We start from the raw sequence: 15,528 nt of genomic DNA, 5'->3' as shown, positions 1-15,528 counted from the left end.
GTTGTAGGTTATGATGAGTGTATGTAGTGGGGTTGATGTGTAGGCTGTGTGTTATTGAGTTGTGTGTGGAGTAGTGATGTATTAGGTTGTGTGTGGAGTATGGTTGTAGGTTATGATGGAGTGGTATTTAGTGGGTTTGTGTTCAGAGTGTGTGTAGTGAGTTGTGTGTGGAGTGTGTGTATTAGGTGTGTGTGAGTGTATGTTGTAGGTTATGATGGAGTGTATGTAGTGAGTTGTGTGTGGAGTGTGTGTATTCGAGTTGGTGATGTGGGATGATGAGTGTATGTAGGAGTGTAGTGTGGAGTGTATGTGTGGTTATGATGGGAGTGTATGAGTGGGTTGTGTGAGGATGATGTAGTGAGTTGTGTGTGGAGTGTGTGTATTATGGTGTGTTGTGGAGTGTAATGTTGTAGGTTATGATGGCGTGTATGTAGTGAGTTGTGTGTGGAGTGTGTGTATTAGGTTGTGTGTGGAGTGTATGTCTGTAGGTAATGATGGAGTGTATGTAAGTGAGTTGTGTGTGCGATGTAACGTTGTAGGTTATGATGGATGTGTAATGTGGTGGGTTGTGTGTAGGATGTAGAGTGTCGTGAGTGTGTGTAGGTTGGAGTGTATGTTGTAGGTTATGATGGAGTGTATGTAGTGAGTTGTGTGTGGAGTGTGTGTATTAGGTTGTGTATGGAGTGTATGTTGTAGGTTATGATGGAGTGTATGTAGTGAGTTGTGTGTGGAGTGTATGTTGTAGGTTATGATGGAGTGTATGTGGTGGGTTGTGTGTAGGATGTATGTAGTGGGTTGTGTGTGGAGTGTTGACCACACAGAAAGTATTGTTGATCTTCCTCCAGGAGACATGATTACCTGTAAATGGTAAGGGCACGATGGCACGAGCCTTGAGGTCAAAGGTCAGTGGTCTTGATCGTGCTCAGAGGTCATTCTTGCAAACGGAAGGTTAAATCCTGTTTACGTGTTTGATTTCTGAATGTTTCGATTTTTTTTACACACACACACACACACACACACACACACACCTAGAAACAGTCGCTTGCAAGGTATGCAAAGTTTAATTTCTTTATTCATTTTACCCAATTACTGCAATATGAACATAATAGATTAGGAAATGTATCTTAAATCTTTCCATGTTTCTGGTAGTGTTTGGCAACTTGTGTGCCGGGACAGTGTCCCAAGTGTACCTTGGGATATTAATAATTACTGAAATAACACAGCGCAGACTTGATAAACAACTGCAGTATTGTTATCAAGAAAATATATTTCATGGATCGCATTAATATGTATGATTATAAAGGCATTACATTGGTTACATAATATTTATCCTGTTTGTGAGGAGACATGTTATGTCGCTTGTGATGGTAAGAACAGTAGCATACTGGCAACATGTGACACGTTGTGACGCGGGGATGATCCAAACTGGAAAATGTGACGCGAGATGGAAAAGGTTATGGAGGACGACTGTGTAGTGAGACAGTGTCTATGTGACGCTACCCCCGCGTACTGTACTGGTTCACTCCAGCAGTACCACAAACCGACTTCGATATGATGTATGGTAGTGTTACCCCACACCGACTACCTTGTGTTGTAGTGTTACCCCACACCAACCATCCTGTGTTACCCCACACCGACCATCTTGTGTGGTAGTGTTACCCCACACCGACCATCCTGTGTTGTAGTGTTACCCCACACCGACCATCCTGTGTTGTAGTGTTACCCCACACCGACCATCCTGTGTTGTAGTGTTACCCCACACCGACCATCTTGTGTTGTAGTGTTACCCCACACCAACCATCCTGTGTTACCCCACACCGACCATCTTGTGTTGTAGTGTTACCCCACACCGACCATCCTGTGTTGTAGTGTTACCCCACACCGACCATCTTGTGTGGTAGTGTTACCCCACACCGACCATCTTGTGTGGTAGTGTTACCCCACACCGACCATCCTGTGTTGTAGTGTTACCCCACACCGACCATCCTGTGTTGTATTGTTACCCCACACCGACCATCTTGTGTTGTAGTGTTACCCCACACCAACCATCCTGTGTTGTAGTGTTACCCCACACCGACTACCTTGTGTTGTAGTGTTACCCCACACCAACCATCCTGTGTTACCCCACACCGACCATCTTGTGTGGTAGTGTTACCCCACACCGACCATCCTGTGTTGTAGTGTTACCCCACACCGACCATCCTGTGTTGTAGTGTTACCCCACACCGACCATCCTGTGTTGTAGTGTTACCCCACACCGACCATCTTGTGTTGTAGTGTTACCCCACACCAACCATCCTGTGTTACCCCACACCGACCATCTTGTGTTGTAGTGTTACCCCACCACCGACCATCCTGTGTTGTAGTGTTACCCCACACCGACCATCCTGTGTTGTAGTGTTACCCACCACACCACCATCCTGTGTTACCCCACACCGACCATCCTGTGTTGTAGTTTACCCCACACCGACCATCTTGTGTTGTAGTGTTACCCCCCCACACCAACCAACAACCCTGTGTGTGGTTTACCCCCACACCGACCATCATTGTGTTTGTAGTGTTACCCCACACCGACCATCCTGTGTTGTAGTGTTACCCCACACCGACCATCCTGTGTTGTAGTGTTACCCCACACCGACCATCCTGTGTTGTAGTGTTACCCCACACCAACCATTCTGTGTTGTAGTGTTACCCCACAGCGACCATTCCTGTGTTGTAGTGTTACCCACACCACCAACCAACCACGACCATCTGTGTTGTAGTGTTACCCCACACCCGACCATCCTGTGTTGTAGTGTTACCCCACACCAACCATCCTGTGTTTACCCCACACCGACCATCTGTGTTGTAGTGTTACCCCACACCGACTACCTTGTGTTGTAGTGTTACCCCACACCAACCATCCTGTGTTGTAGTGTTACCCCACCAACGCATCCTGTGTTGTAGTGTTACCCCACACCGACCATCCTTGTGTTGTAGTGTTACCCCACACCAACCATCCTGTGTTACCCCACACCGACCATCCTGTGTTGTAGTGTTACCCACACCAACCATCCTGTGTTGTAGTGTTACCCCACAGCGACCATCCTGTGTTGTAGTGTTACCCCACACCGACCATCCTGTGTTGTAGTGTTACCCCACACCAACCATCCTGTGTTGTAGTGTTACCCCACACCAACCATCCTGTGTTGTAGTGTTACCCCACCGACCATCCTGTGTTACCCCACACCGACCATCCTGTGTGTAGTGTACCCCCACCAACCATCCTGTGTTGTAGTGTTACCCCACACCAACCATCCTGTGTTACCCCAGCCAACCATCCTGTGTTGTAGTGTTACCCCACAAAACCATCCTGTGTTGTAGTGTTACCCCACACCGACCATCCTGTGTTGTAGTGTTACCCCACACCGACCATCCTGTGTTGTAGTGTTACCCCACACCAACCATCCTGTGTTGTAGTGTTACCCCACACCGACCATCCTGTGTTGTAGTGTTACCCCACACCAACCATCCTGTGTTGTAGTGTAACCCCACACCAACCATCCTGTGTTGTAGTGTTACCCCAGCCAACCATCCTGTGTTGTAGTGTTACCCCAGCCAACCATCCTGTGTTGTAGTGTTACCCCAGCCAACCATCCTGTGTTGTAGTGTTACCCCACACCGACCATCCTGTGTTGTAGTGTTACCCCACACCGACCATCTTGTGTTGTAGTGTTACCCCACACCGACCATCCTGTGTTGTAGTGTTACCCCACACCGACCATCCTGTGTTGTAGTGTTACCCCACACCGACCATCCTGTGTTGTAGAGTTACCCCACACCAACCATCCTGTGTTGTAGTGTTACCCCAGCCAACCATCCTGTGTTGTAGTGTTACCCCACACCAACCATCCTGTGTTGTAGTGTTACCCCACACCAACCATCCTGTGTTGTAGTGTTACCCCACACCGACCATCCTGTGTTGTAGTGTTACCCCACACCGACCATCCTGTGTTGTAGTGTTACCCCACACCGACCATCCTGTGTTGTAGTGTTACCCCACACCGACCATCCTGTGTTGTAGTGTTACCCCACACCTACCATCCTGTGTTGTAGTGTTACCCCACACCGACCATCCTTTGTTGTAGTGTTACCCCACACCGACCGTCCTGTCTTATAGTGTTACCCCACACCGACCATCCTGTGTTGTAGTGTTACCCCACACCGACCATTCTGTGTTGTAGTGTTACCCCACACCGACCATCCTGTGTTGTAGTGTTACCCCACACCGACCATCCTGTGTTTTAGTGTTACCCCACACCGACCATCCTGTGTTTTAGTGTTACCCCACACCGACCATCCTGTGTTGTAGTGTTACCCCACACCGACCATCCTGTGTTGTAGTGTTACCCCTCAGCGACCATCCTGTGTTGTAGTGTTACCCCACAGCGACCATCCTGTGTTGTAGTGTTACCCCACAGCGACCATCCTGTGTTGTAGTGTTACCCCACAGCGGCCATCCTGTGTTGTAGTGTTACCCCACACCGACCATCCTGTGTTGTAGTGTTACCGCTCACCAACCATCCTGTGTTGTAGTGTTACCCCACACCAACCATCCTGTGTTGTAGTGTTACCCCACACCAACCATCCTGTGTTGTAGTGTTACCCCACACCAACCATCCTGTGTTGTAGTGTTACCCCACACCAACCATCCTGTGTTGTAGTGTTACCCCACACCAACCATCCTGTCTTATAGTGTTACCCCACACCAACCATCCTGTGTTGTAGTGTTACTCCACACCAACCATCCTGTCTTATAGTGTTACCCCACACCAACCATCCTGTCTTGTAGTGTTACCCCACACCAACCATCCTGTCTTGTAGTGTTACCCCACACCAACCATCCTGTGTTGTAGTGTTACCCCACACCAGCCATCCAGTGTTGTAGTGTTACCCCACACCGATGGTGGAGCGGGAATGATGTGGGCATGGACTGTAGGGGAGGAGAGGGTGGAGGGCGGGGATGGTAGGAGCAAGAGAAGGAGGGAGGTAGAGGTGAGATGGAGATGGTGTAGGTGAGTTGATGTTGGGGTGCGGGGAGACACTAGTCAGGCAGAGAGACGGGGAGGAGTGTGGGGTGCGGGGAGAGCCAGGCAGGGAGATGGGAGACTAGTGCACTTCACAGATCTACCTGGAGATATTCTTTCCCCATTGTGCACAGGGTATGAGGGTACTCTTGGTTTGTCTCATGTCCCACTCACAAGAGAATTATTGCTTAATAACCTTGTTGTTTCCATCAGGCTATATTGATACAGACTATAAATGACCGTCGTGGAACATATGTGACTGTAGTGAACTGACAATAGCATTGGAACAGATAATAATCCAATGGAGTTCTCCTGATAGTGTGTGTGAGGTAGCAGTGGTAGTGTAGAGGGAGGCGGTAGTAAGAGTGGCCAGCCACCACCAGGAGCCACAACAGGAGGAGCGTGAGTGAGGCAGGCAGGCAGGAGAGAGGAGCACACCACAGCACACAGTGAGTGGGTGTAAGGCTGGGTCCACTGCTGGCTTCCCCTCCAGGCCCGGTCGACTGGGGGACATACACACTCACACACACACACGCACACGCGCGCGCGCGCCTCCTGGCCTGCCCTCCACGCCGCTCCTAGGCTGGCCTCACACACACACACACACACACACTGCTAAAATTATCCTTCGTTAACCTAAGCAAGACACAGAACAGTCACCAGAACCAGAGCGGTGAGACTTTTATTGTAAACATCTTTGTAAAGTGTCCATCATGGGGGCAAGCTCGTCCCATCATGAGCCGCTTGGGGAATACCAGCAGGCCCACGCCCATGGCCGCGGCGGGCCCCACGCCCGCGCCTCCCTCAGGAAGTCCCTTAGGAAGAAGAAGCGTGAGAAGCTGGAGCACCGGGATGACAACAAGGAAAACCAAGGGAAGGAGGTGACTGTGGAGGGCAGAGAACTGCCTCAACACCCCAAGGTCAGTACACCCCACACCTACCCACCCACCCACCCACCCTTCCCCCCCATACTACCAACTGCTCAACCTTCACCACGGACTCTTCACTCTAGCAGTATATATATATATATATATATATATATATATATATATATATATATATATATATATATATATATATATATATATATATATTGGTTCTGCTTGTAACTGTTGTTAGTTATTACTGATAAATATTGTTTATAATATTAGTGTTTGTATCTTGTGTAAGGTATATAGTGTCTCTGTAATTACGTATCTCTACTGTATGGGGAGGGACCCCCTACACGTGTGGGGCACCACCTCCTGGACTTTCCCTTCTATCATACAAATTTTATTATTTATTGATGGTGTCCGCTGTGTGTATGTGTGCGTGTAAGTAGTGTGTGTATGTTTATGAGAGTGTGCGTGTAGGCAGTGTGTGTATATGTGTGTGTGCATGTAAGTAGTGTGTGTATGTTTATGTGTGTGTGTGTGCGTGTAAGAAGTGTGTGTATATGTGTGTGCGTGTAAGTAGTGTGTATATGTTTATGTGTGTGTGTGTGTGTGTGTGTGTGTGTGTGTGTGCGTGAAGTAGTGTGTGCATGTGTGTGTGTGTGTGTATGTGTATGTGTGTGTGTGTGTGTGTGTGTGTGTCCTAGATCATGGTCATGGAAGACTAACTATTACACACGTCACACAAGGTAAGTTACCATTTGTTCAAGACTTTTTGTTTATAATGTACGTAGGAAGGTCAGCCTCCTACATGTGTGTAGGTTCGTCAGTGGGTAGCCAGCGGCACCTGGGTATGGCTGCTGCCACACCACTACTACGTGCGCACGTACACTACCTCACATGGTCGGCTGCACCAGCGCATCACACTCTGCCAGCCACCATGGAACCTGACGTACATCTTCCTGACCGCGGGTGAGTGGAACTTGGCGATCACTCAGGTTGACGCTCTGGTGTTACTCTGGCGCACACTCTGCCTCCGTTATGTAGTATGCAGCTTTGCCCTTTACCTGTTGAACGGGCCTGGGTTCGAATATATTCTTTTTTCTTTCAAACTATTCGCCATTTCCCGCGTTAGCAAGGTAGCGTTAAGAACAGAGGACTGGGCCTCTGAGGGAATATCCTCACCTGGCCCCTTCTCTGTTCCTTCTTTTGGAAAATTAAAAAAAAAAAAAACAAGAGGGGAGGATTTCCAGCCCCCCGCTCCCTCCCCTTTTAATCGCCTTCTACGACACGCAGGGAATACGTGGGAAGTATTCTTTCTCCCCTATCCCCAGGGATAATATATATATATATATATATATATATATATATATATATATATATATATATATATATATATATATATATATATATATATATATATGAATAATCAGATGATGATGTGTTCAGGTATTGTTTGTGTGACATTAAACCTTCCCAAAGCAGAAGTTTGCTCTCCAGCGGCTGGCAAGACTACTGCGGGAGACACTGGTGGGCTGGGGAGTATCCCTGACCATCTGTCTGTACGGTAGACCACAGTCAAGATCAGGATTACCGAGGTAGACCACAGTCAAGATCAGGATTACCGAGGTAGACCAGAGGTTCATGACAACTGCCTCGAGCAATGTCTTAATATACACAGGCAAAACACTGGAGGGCAGAGTCCCTGACTGGCGTACGAGGTTAATCTGTCTTCATCAAGCAAGACGTGCGGTGAACGCCATCCGCTAACGCTATCATTATGGCAGACTTTGTTCGTAAGTACTACTAGGTAGGTATGTTGGTAAGCAGATAGGTAGGTAGGTAGATATGTTGGTAAGCAGATAGGTAGGTAGGTAGATATGTTGGTAAGTAGATAGGTAGGTACGTATGTTGGTAAGCTCCTCCTCACCATAGACTCAGGCACCATCCGTTCCCCTGGACCCTCCAACATGAGAGAGTGAACAGCGCCGTCCTCCAACATAGCAGGCGAGGGTGAAGGTGAGAGCCAGGCGGGTACCTTCCTCCATAGTAACCTCTCTGGCACGACGGGAGAATCCTCGAGTGCAGCGGCACGACCATTGTGCATCATGGCATTAAGGGTCGACACAAACGCCAGGCCACCGTACCCAGGTGGTCGAACCTACATATTAAAGGCTCGTGTGGTCATCCTCAAAGGTGGCAGGGCCGCCCTGCTCAGAGTGCAGGGGAGGTGAGTGAGTACCTAAGTCAGGTATGTTTGGGGTCGGTGGTTGGAGGAGGGACGCTTGATGGTCCGGCCTTCATCCAGTATACAGAATAAGTAACAGTTTCGCTCATTACCAGGTAATAGTGGTCTCCTCCTGGGTATTAATACGTAAGATTACAAACAGCTGGAGACCTGTGGGGCCTTTCAAGGGTGTTTGTGATGGTAGAGGAGATCACACATTCAGAGGTGACTGTGCCGACATGAGAGGCAGGCGCAAACATAAGGCTTGGACTTGAGGCAAAGTATTTATTTGTCAAGTGTATTTTTGAACGTAACTTTCTGCCTTTCACTGCTCTTGTTGGACAGTCACTTTATCTGTCTGTACTCCTGGTGAAGACTATCTGGTGTCGTTCGAAATATATCTCTTTCCTGCGAGTTTGTTCTTCATTACTTTGAGTAAAATCAGATTGACTTTCAAGGTTTTGGTACTTTTGAATGAATTAGAACAGCACTAAACTTGCTATTGGCAAATTATATAATGATTGTCTAGAAGGCTTACGAAGGATTTGTATATCATTCCGAAAACTTTACCCGTGTGGCAAGTCTCTGTACTATGTCTCCACGACCTCGACATAGCACACGTCTTGACCAGAACGACTTAGAGACCTGATAAACCTACAGCTCACTCACCCAACGATGACAGACTTGTCGAAAGGACTGGGATGTGTAGATCACAACCTCAGAGAATATCATACAAGACACTAGAAAAAGAATTAGTGTACAATCCTGATGACCCTTTGTGAAGCGGACTTTGTGGTTCCTGCATGTAAGCGGCCTGCAGCTCTGTACGTAGCACCAGGGACGGGATTGACGCCTTCAAAGCGACAACTTCATTGACGATGCTGTTCTCTCTCATCATAACCGACACCAGTACAACCTCCCGCTGTAACGTGATTGCCAAGTCTGCCAACCCCATTGATGTTATACGAGTATAGTATATATATATATATATATATATATATATATATATATATATATATATATATATATATATATATATATATTTCTTTCTTTTCTTTCATAATATTCGCCATCTCCCGCGTTACCGAGGTAGCGTTAAGAACAGAGGACTGGACCTTTGAGGGAATATCCTCACCTGGCCCCCTTCTTTGTCCCTTCTTTTGGAAAATGGAAAAAAAAAAAAGAGAGGGATTTCCAGCCCCTCCGCTCCCTTCCCTTTTAGTCGCCTTCTACGACATGCAGGGAATACGTGGGAAGTATTCTTTCTCCCCAATCCCCAGGGATAATATATATATATATATATATATATATATATATATATATATATATATATATATATATATATATATATATATATAATACTTTGTCTCTTACTCCCGCGTTACCGAGGTAGCGCAAAGAAACAGACGAAAGAATGGCCCAACCCACCCACATATACATGTATATACATACACGCCCACACACGCACTTAAACATACCTATACATTTCAACGTATACATACATATACACACACAGACATATACATATATACACATGTACATATTCATACTTGTTGCCTTCATCCATTCACATCGCCATCCCGCCACACATGAAATGGCACCCCACTCTCCCGCGCGCGCGCGAGGTAGCTCTATGAAAAGACAACAAAGGCCACATTCGTTCACACTCAGTCTCTAGCTGTCATGTGTGATGCACCGAGACCACAGCTCCCTTTCCACATCCAGGCCCCATAGAACTTTCCATGGCTTACCCCAGACGCTTCACATTCCATGGTTCAATCCATTGACAGCACGTCGACCCCGGTATACCACATCGTCCCAATTCACTCTATTCCTTGCACACCTTTAACCCTCCTGCATGTTTCCAATTCACTCTATTCCTTGCACGCCTTTAACTCTCCTGCATGTTCAGGCCCCGATCGTTCAAAATCTTTTTCACTCCTTCCACCTCCAATTTGGTCTCCCACTTCTCGTTCCCTCTACCTCTGACACATATATCCTCTTTGTCAATCTTTCCTCAATCATTCTCTCTATGTGACCAAACCATTTTGATACACCCTCTTCTGCTCTCAACCTTACTCTTTTTATTATCCCACATCTCTCTTACCCTTTCATTACTTACTCGATCAAACCAGCTCACACCACATATTGTCCTCAGACATTTCATCTCCAACACATCCACCCTCTTCCGCACAACCCTATCTGTAGCCCGTGCCTCGCAACCACATAACATTATTGGAACTACTATTCCTTCAAACATACCCATTTTCGCTCTCCAAGATAACGTTCTTGCCTTCCACACATTCTTCAATGCTCCCAGAACCTTCGTCCCCTCCCCCGCCCTGTGACTCACTTCCGCTTCCAAGGTTCCATCCGCTGCTAAATCCACTCCCAGATATCTAAAACACTTCACTTCCTCCAGTTTTTCTCCATTCAAACTTACTTCCCAGTACTTTTTCCTTGCTCCCGCCTTAACTGGGAAGCGCCAGAAACAGACGAAATGGCTTCATTTGCATATATCCACTCTCTAACTGTCATGGGTAATGCACCGAAACCACAGCCCCTTCTCCACAATCAGGCCCCACAAACCTTTCCGTAGTTTCCCACGGCTGTTCCGTATGCCTTGATTCACTTCACTGATAGCACTTCGCCCTTTCTATATCACATTGCTCCAATTTACTCTATCCCATGAACACCTTATACCCTCCTACATGTTCAGAACCCGAGCGCTCAAATCCTTATTCACTCCATCCCCCATCCCCATTTTGATCTGCCATGTCTCCTTGTCCTCTCCACTACTGACACATATATCCTCTTTGGTAACCTGTCCTCGCTCATTCACTGCATATGTCCAAAACCTTTCAACGCATCCTTTCAACCATACTCTTCTTAATACAATACCTGTCTTTATCCTTATCAATTCTTACTGGGTCAAGCCTCATCAAATCACATCGTTTCCTCATACATTTCCAACACATTCACCCTCTTTCGTATATTCTCATCTGTAAACCATCCCTCACATCCATACAACACCGTTGGGACTATTACAAGACGGACTATTATAATTGCGAAGATGTCTGTCAACGCCCTCCCATGACCTCTCCTTCCACACATTCATCAATAATGTTTACAAGACCTTTACCCCCTCACCCACCGTATGACTCACTTCAGTTCTCTTGGTTTCATGTGCTGACATATGACTCCCAGGTATCTAAAACACTTCACTTCCACCAACTTTTCTCCATTGAGACTCAAACCCCAACACAACACAATAGTATGTCTCGACTATTAACCCTAATGACCTTGTTTTTACCCACATTTGCTCTCAACTTTCTCCTGTCACACTCTCTCAGACCCATCAACCCTCTGGTGGTCTGCCCTGTACACCAGGCCCTCTGGTGGTCTGCCCTGTACACCAGGCCCTCTGGTGGTCTGCCCTGTACACCAGGCCCTCTGGTGGTCTGCCCTGTACATCAGGCCCTCTGGTGGTCTGCCCTGTACACCAGGCCCTCTGGTGGTCTGCCCTGTACACCAGGCCCTCTGGTGGTCTGCCCTGTACACCAGGCCCTCTGGTGGTCTGCCCTGTACACCAGGTCCTTTGGTGGTCTGCCCTGTACACTAGGCCCTTTGGTGGTCTGCCCTGTACACCAGGCCCTCTGGTGGTCTACCCTGTACACCAAGCCCTCTGGTGGTCTGCCCTGTACACCAAGCCCTCTGGTTGTCTGCCCTGTACACCAGGCCCTCTGGTTGTCTGCCCTGTACACCAGGCCCTCTGGTTGTCTGCCCTGTACACCAGGCCCTCTGGTTGTCTGCCCTGTACACCAGGCCCTCTGGTGGTCTGCCCTGTACACCAGGCCCTCTGGTTGTCTGCCCTGTACACCAAGCACTCTGGTGGTCTGCCCTGTACACCAGGCCCTCTGGTGGTCTGCCCTGTACACCAGGCCCTCTGGTGGTCTGCCCTGTACACCAAGCCCTCTGGTTGTCTGCCCTGTACACTAGGCCCTCTGGTTGTCTGCCCTGTACACCAGGCTCTCTGGTGGTCTGCCCTGTACACCAGGCCCTCTGGTGGTCTGATGTATGCAGGAGAGTCGGCTGCGTTAGTATTGACAGAGTGAGTGGGATGTGTACCGCCAGTGTTGTGTAAGGACGGGGTACGGAGCGGTGGCAGGGTATTGTGGGTGTCTTGCCTGCCACTTCTAAGGTTCGACTGTCTGCCTAGGTTAGGACTTCCGACATTCACCGACCGACCGTCCCCATGTTTCAAGTGACACAATTGGTCTCGTGTTGTCCCTCACCAGGGGCCAGGATCAGGTCCAGGAGCTGTTTGATATTTGCCGCGATGGCGGCGAGTGTATTGTGCACTCCGGCCCATCCTGTGGGCGGTGCAGTGATGCTGAAGAGAATACACAGTGCACGGAAGGTCCAGGGACTGAGCCCGAGGTTGTTTTTTTTTTTAAGTTTCTTGTGTTCTTTCTTTTTATTATGATTACCAACAGTCGCATCCTTAACCCTTGTCTTTGAACCTTACCCTCAAAGTTTCGCTCAAAGAAACTCACCCGACGAGACTGGATTAAAGATGCGTTTGACCTGACCTGGAAGAGTCCAGTCAGAGGCCAGTGGTGTCGAGGGAGTATATGTGAAAGACAGACCAGCTAGAGCGCCCGTTGGTCCATGTCTGTGTCATCGTTTTCAACTACTCAGTCTATTCTTACTGTAAGTGGATGAGGTGAGGATAGAAGAGTTATTTGATTTGTGCTGGAATCCCCGGCAAAAAGACTTGCAGACCCCAGTGGGCATGTATGAGTTGCTTTAGTATTGGTTCATTACATAAGCTTCGGTACTTTCATTACATATCAAAACTGGTTCATAACCAAAGCTTCATTACATACATATTAGAACTGGTTCATGATATAAGCTTCATTACATAACATTAAAACTGGTTCATTACAGAAGCTTCATTACATGCATATCAAAACTGTTTCATTCCATAAGCTTCATAATGTGCATATCAAAACTGGTTCATTACATAAGCTCCATTACATACATATCAAAACTGGTTCATTACAGAAGCTCCATTACATGCATATCAAAACTGGTTCATTACATAAGCTCCATTACATACATATCAAAACTGGTTCATTACAGAAGCTCCATTACATGCATATCAAAACTGGTTCATTACATAAGCTCCATTACATACATATCAAAACTGGTTCATTACATAAGCTTCATAATGTGCATATCAAAACTGGTTCATTACATAAGCTTCATAATGTGCATATCAAAACTGGTTCATTACATAAGCTTCATTACATACATATCAAAACTGGTTCATTACATAAGCTTCATAATGTGCATATCAAAACTGGTTCATTACATAAGCTTCATTACATACATATCAAAACTAATTCATTACATAAGCTTCATTACATACATATGAAAACTGGCTCATTACTTAAGTTTCATTACGTAATATCAAAACCGGTTCATTACATGAGCTTCATTATATACATTATATAGTCTTTCATATGGTAAATCTTCCCGACCAGATGCAAAGAGGGGATACGAAACTTAGCATTTCAGGTATTTTGTTATTAACAATAAGGTGTTGTGACATTTCTTGCCGGGTTTGTTTGCATCTAATCCTATAAGGCTCTGTTTTATCACATACTAACACAATGGTCGAGTTTGTGTCCAAATCTTTGGACACAAACTTTGTAATTCACACGATTAACGTGAGGGGGCTCTCTCTCTCTCCCCCCATCATCTGGCTACAGCACGGGTAGAAAAAGAATTACAGAAATTTATGCACTGTTGCAGTAATCCTGTACGGTATTGGAAAGGATAAAACCAGAGGGAAATCCCACTATGAAATCTTACTTCATCCCACTTCTGTCTGCTCTACTGCACCACAGTGATATATTCGTAGGGTCTAGAATGAGAAAAACGAATTGATATATATATATATATATATATATATATATATATATATATATATATATATATATATATATTTCATTTATTTATTTATTTTGCTTTGTCTGCCTCCCGCGTTAGCGAGGTAGCGCAAGGAAACACGAAAGAATGGCCCAACTCACCCACTTACACATGTATATACATACACGTCCACACACGCAAATAAAACATACCTATACAACTCAACTTATACATATATATATATACACACAAACATGTACATATATGCACATGTACATAGTTCATACTGTCTGCCTTTATTCATTCCCGTCGCCGCCCTGCCACACATGAAATAACAACCCCCTCCCCCCTCATGTGCGCGAGGTAGCAATAGGAAAAGACAACAAAGGCCACATACGTTCACACTCAGTCTCTAGCTGTCATGTAATAATGCACCGAAACCACAGCTCCCTTTCCACATCCAGGCCCCACAAAACTTTCCATGGTTTACCCCAGACTCTTCACATGCCCTGCTTCAATCCATGGACAGCACGTCGACCCCGGTATACCACATTGTTCCAATTCACTCTATTCCTTGCACGCCTTTCACCCTCCTGCATGTTCAGGCCCCGATCACTCAAAATCTTTTTCTTTCCATCTTTCCACCTCCAATTTGGTCTCCCACTTCTCCCTCCACCTCTGACACATATATCCTCTTTGTCAATCTTTCCTCCTCATTCGCTTCATGTGACCAAACCATTTCAAAACACCCTCTTCTGCTCTCTCAATCACACTCTTTTTATTACCACACATCTCTCTTACCCTATTATTACTTACTCGATCAAACCACCTTACACCACATATTGTCCTCAAACATCTCATTTCCAGCACATCCACCCTCCTGCGCACAACTCTATCCATAGCCCACGCCTCGCAACCATATAACATTGTTGGAACCACTATTCATTGAAAGATACCCATTTTAGCTTTCCGAGATAATGTTCTCGACTTCCACACATTCCTCAAGGCTCCCAGAATTTTCGCCCCCCTCCCCCACCCTATGATTCACTTCCGCTTCCGTGGTTCCATCCGCTGCCAAATCCACTCCCAGATGTCTAAAACACTTCACTTCCTCCAGTTTTTCTCCATTCAAACTTACCTCTTAGTTGACTTGTCTCTCAACCCTACTGTACCTAATAACCTTTCTCTTATTCATATTTACTCTCAGCTTTCTTCTTTCACACACTTTACCAAACTTAGTCACCAGCTTCTGCAGTTTCAGCCACCAGCGCTGTATCATCAGCGAACAACAACTGACTCACTTCCCAAGCTCTCTCATCCACAACAGACTTCATACTTGCCCCTCTTTCCATAACTCTTGCATTCACCTCCCTAACAACCCCATCCATAAACAAATTAAACAACCATGGAGATATCACATACCCCT

General features: G+C 46.5%; 1 protein-coding gene across 2 annotated transcripts in view; it reads left to right on the top strand.

Moving 5' to 3' along the window:
- numb (NUMB endocytic adaptor protein) overlaps nt 1-15,528 on the top strand; it is a 533,145-nt gene that overhangs the window by 75,495 nt on the left and 442,122 nt on the right. For both annotated transcript variants that reach the window (XM_071662777.1, XM_071662778.1), the window contains exon 2: nt 5,280-5,986. In XM_071662777.1, coding sequence (XP_071518878.1) covers nt 5,780-5,986 — 207 coding nt within the window. In that variant the 5' untranslated portion in view covers nt 5,280-5,779. The remainder of the gene's footprint in view (nt 1-5,279; nt 5,987-15,528) is intronic.

This window comes from Panulirus ornatus, chromosome 6 (assembly GCF_036320965.1).
Source record: "Panulirus ornatus isolate Po-2019 chromosome 6, ASM3632096v1, whole genome shotgun sequence".
Taxonomy (NCBI): Eukaryota; Metazoa; Arthropoda; class Malacostraca; order Decapoda; family Palinuridae; genus Panulirus; species Panulirus ornatus.
The sequence above is the reverse complement of the archived record's forward strand: the minus strand, read 5'-3'. Positions and strand labels throughout refer to the sequence as shown.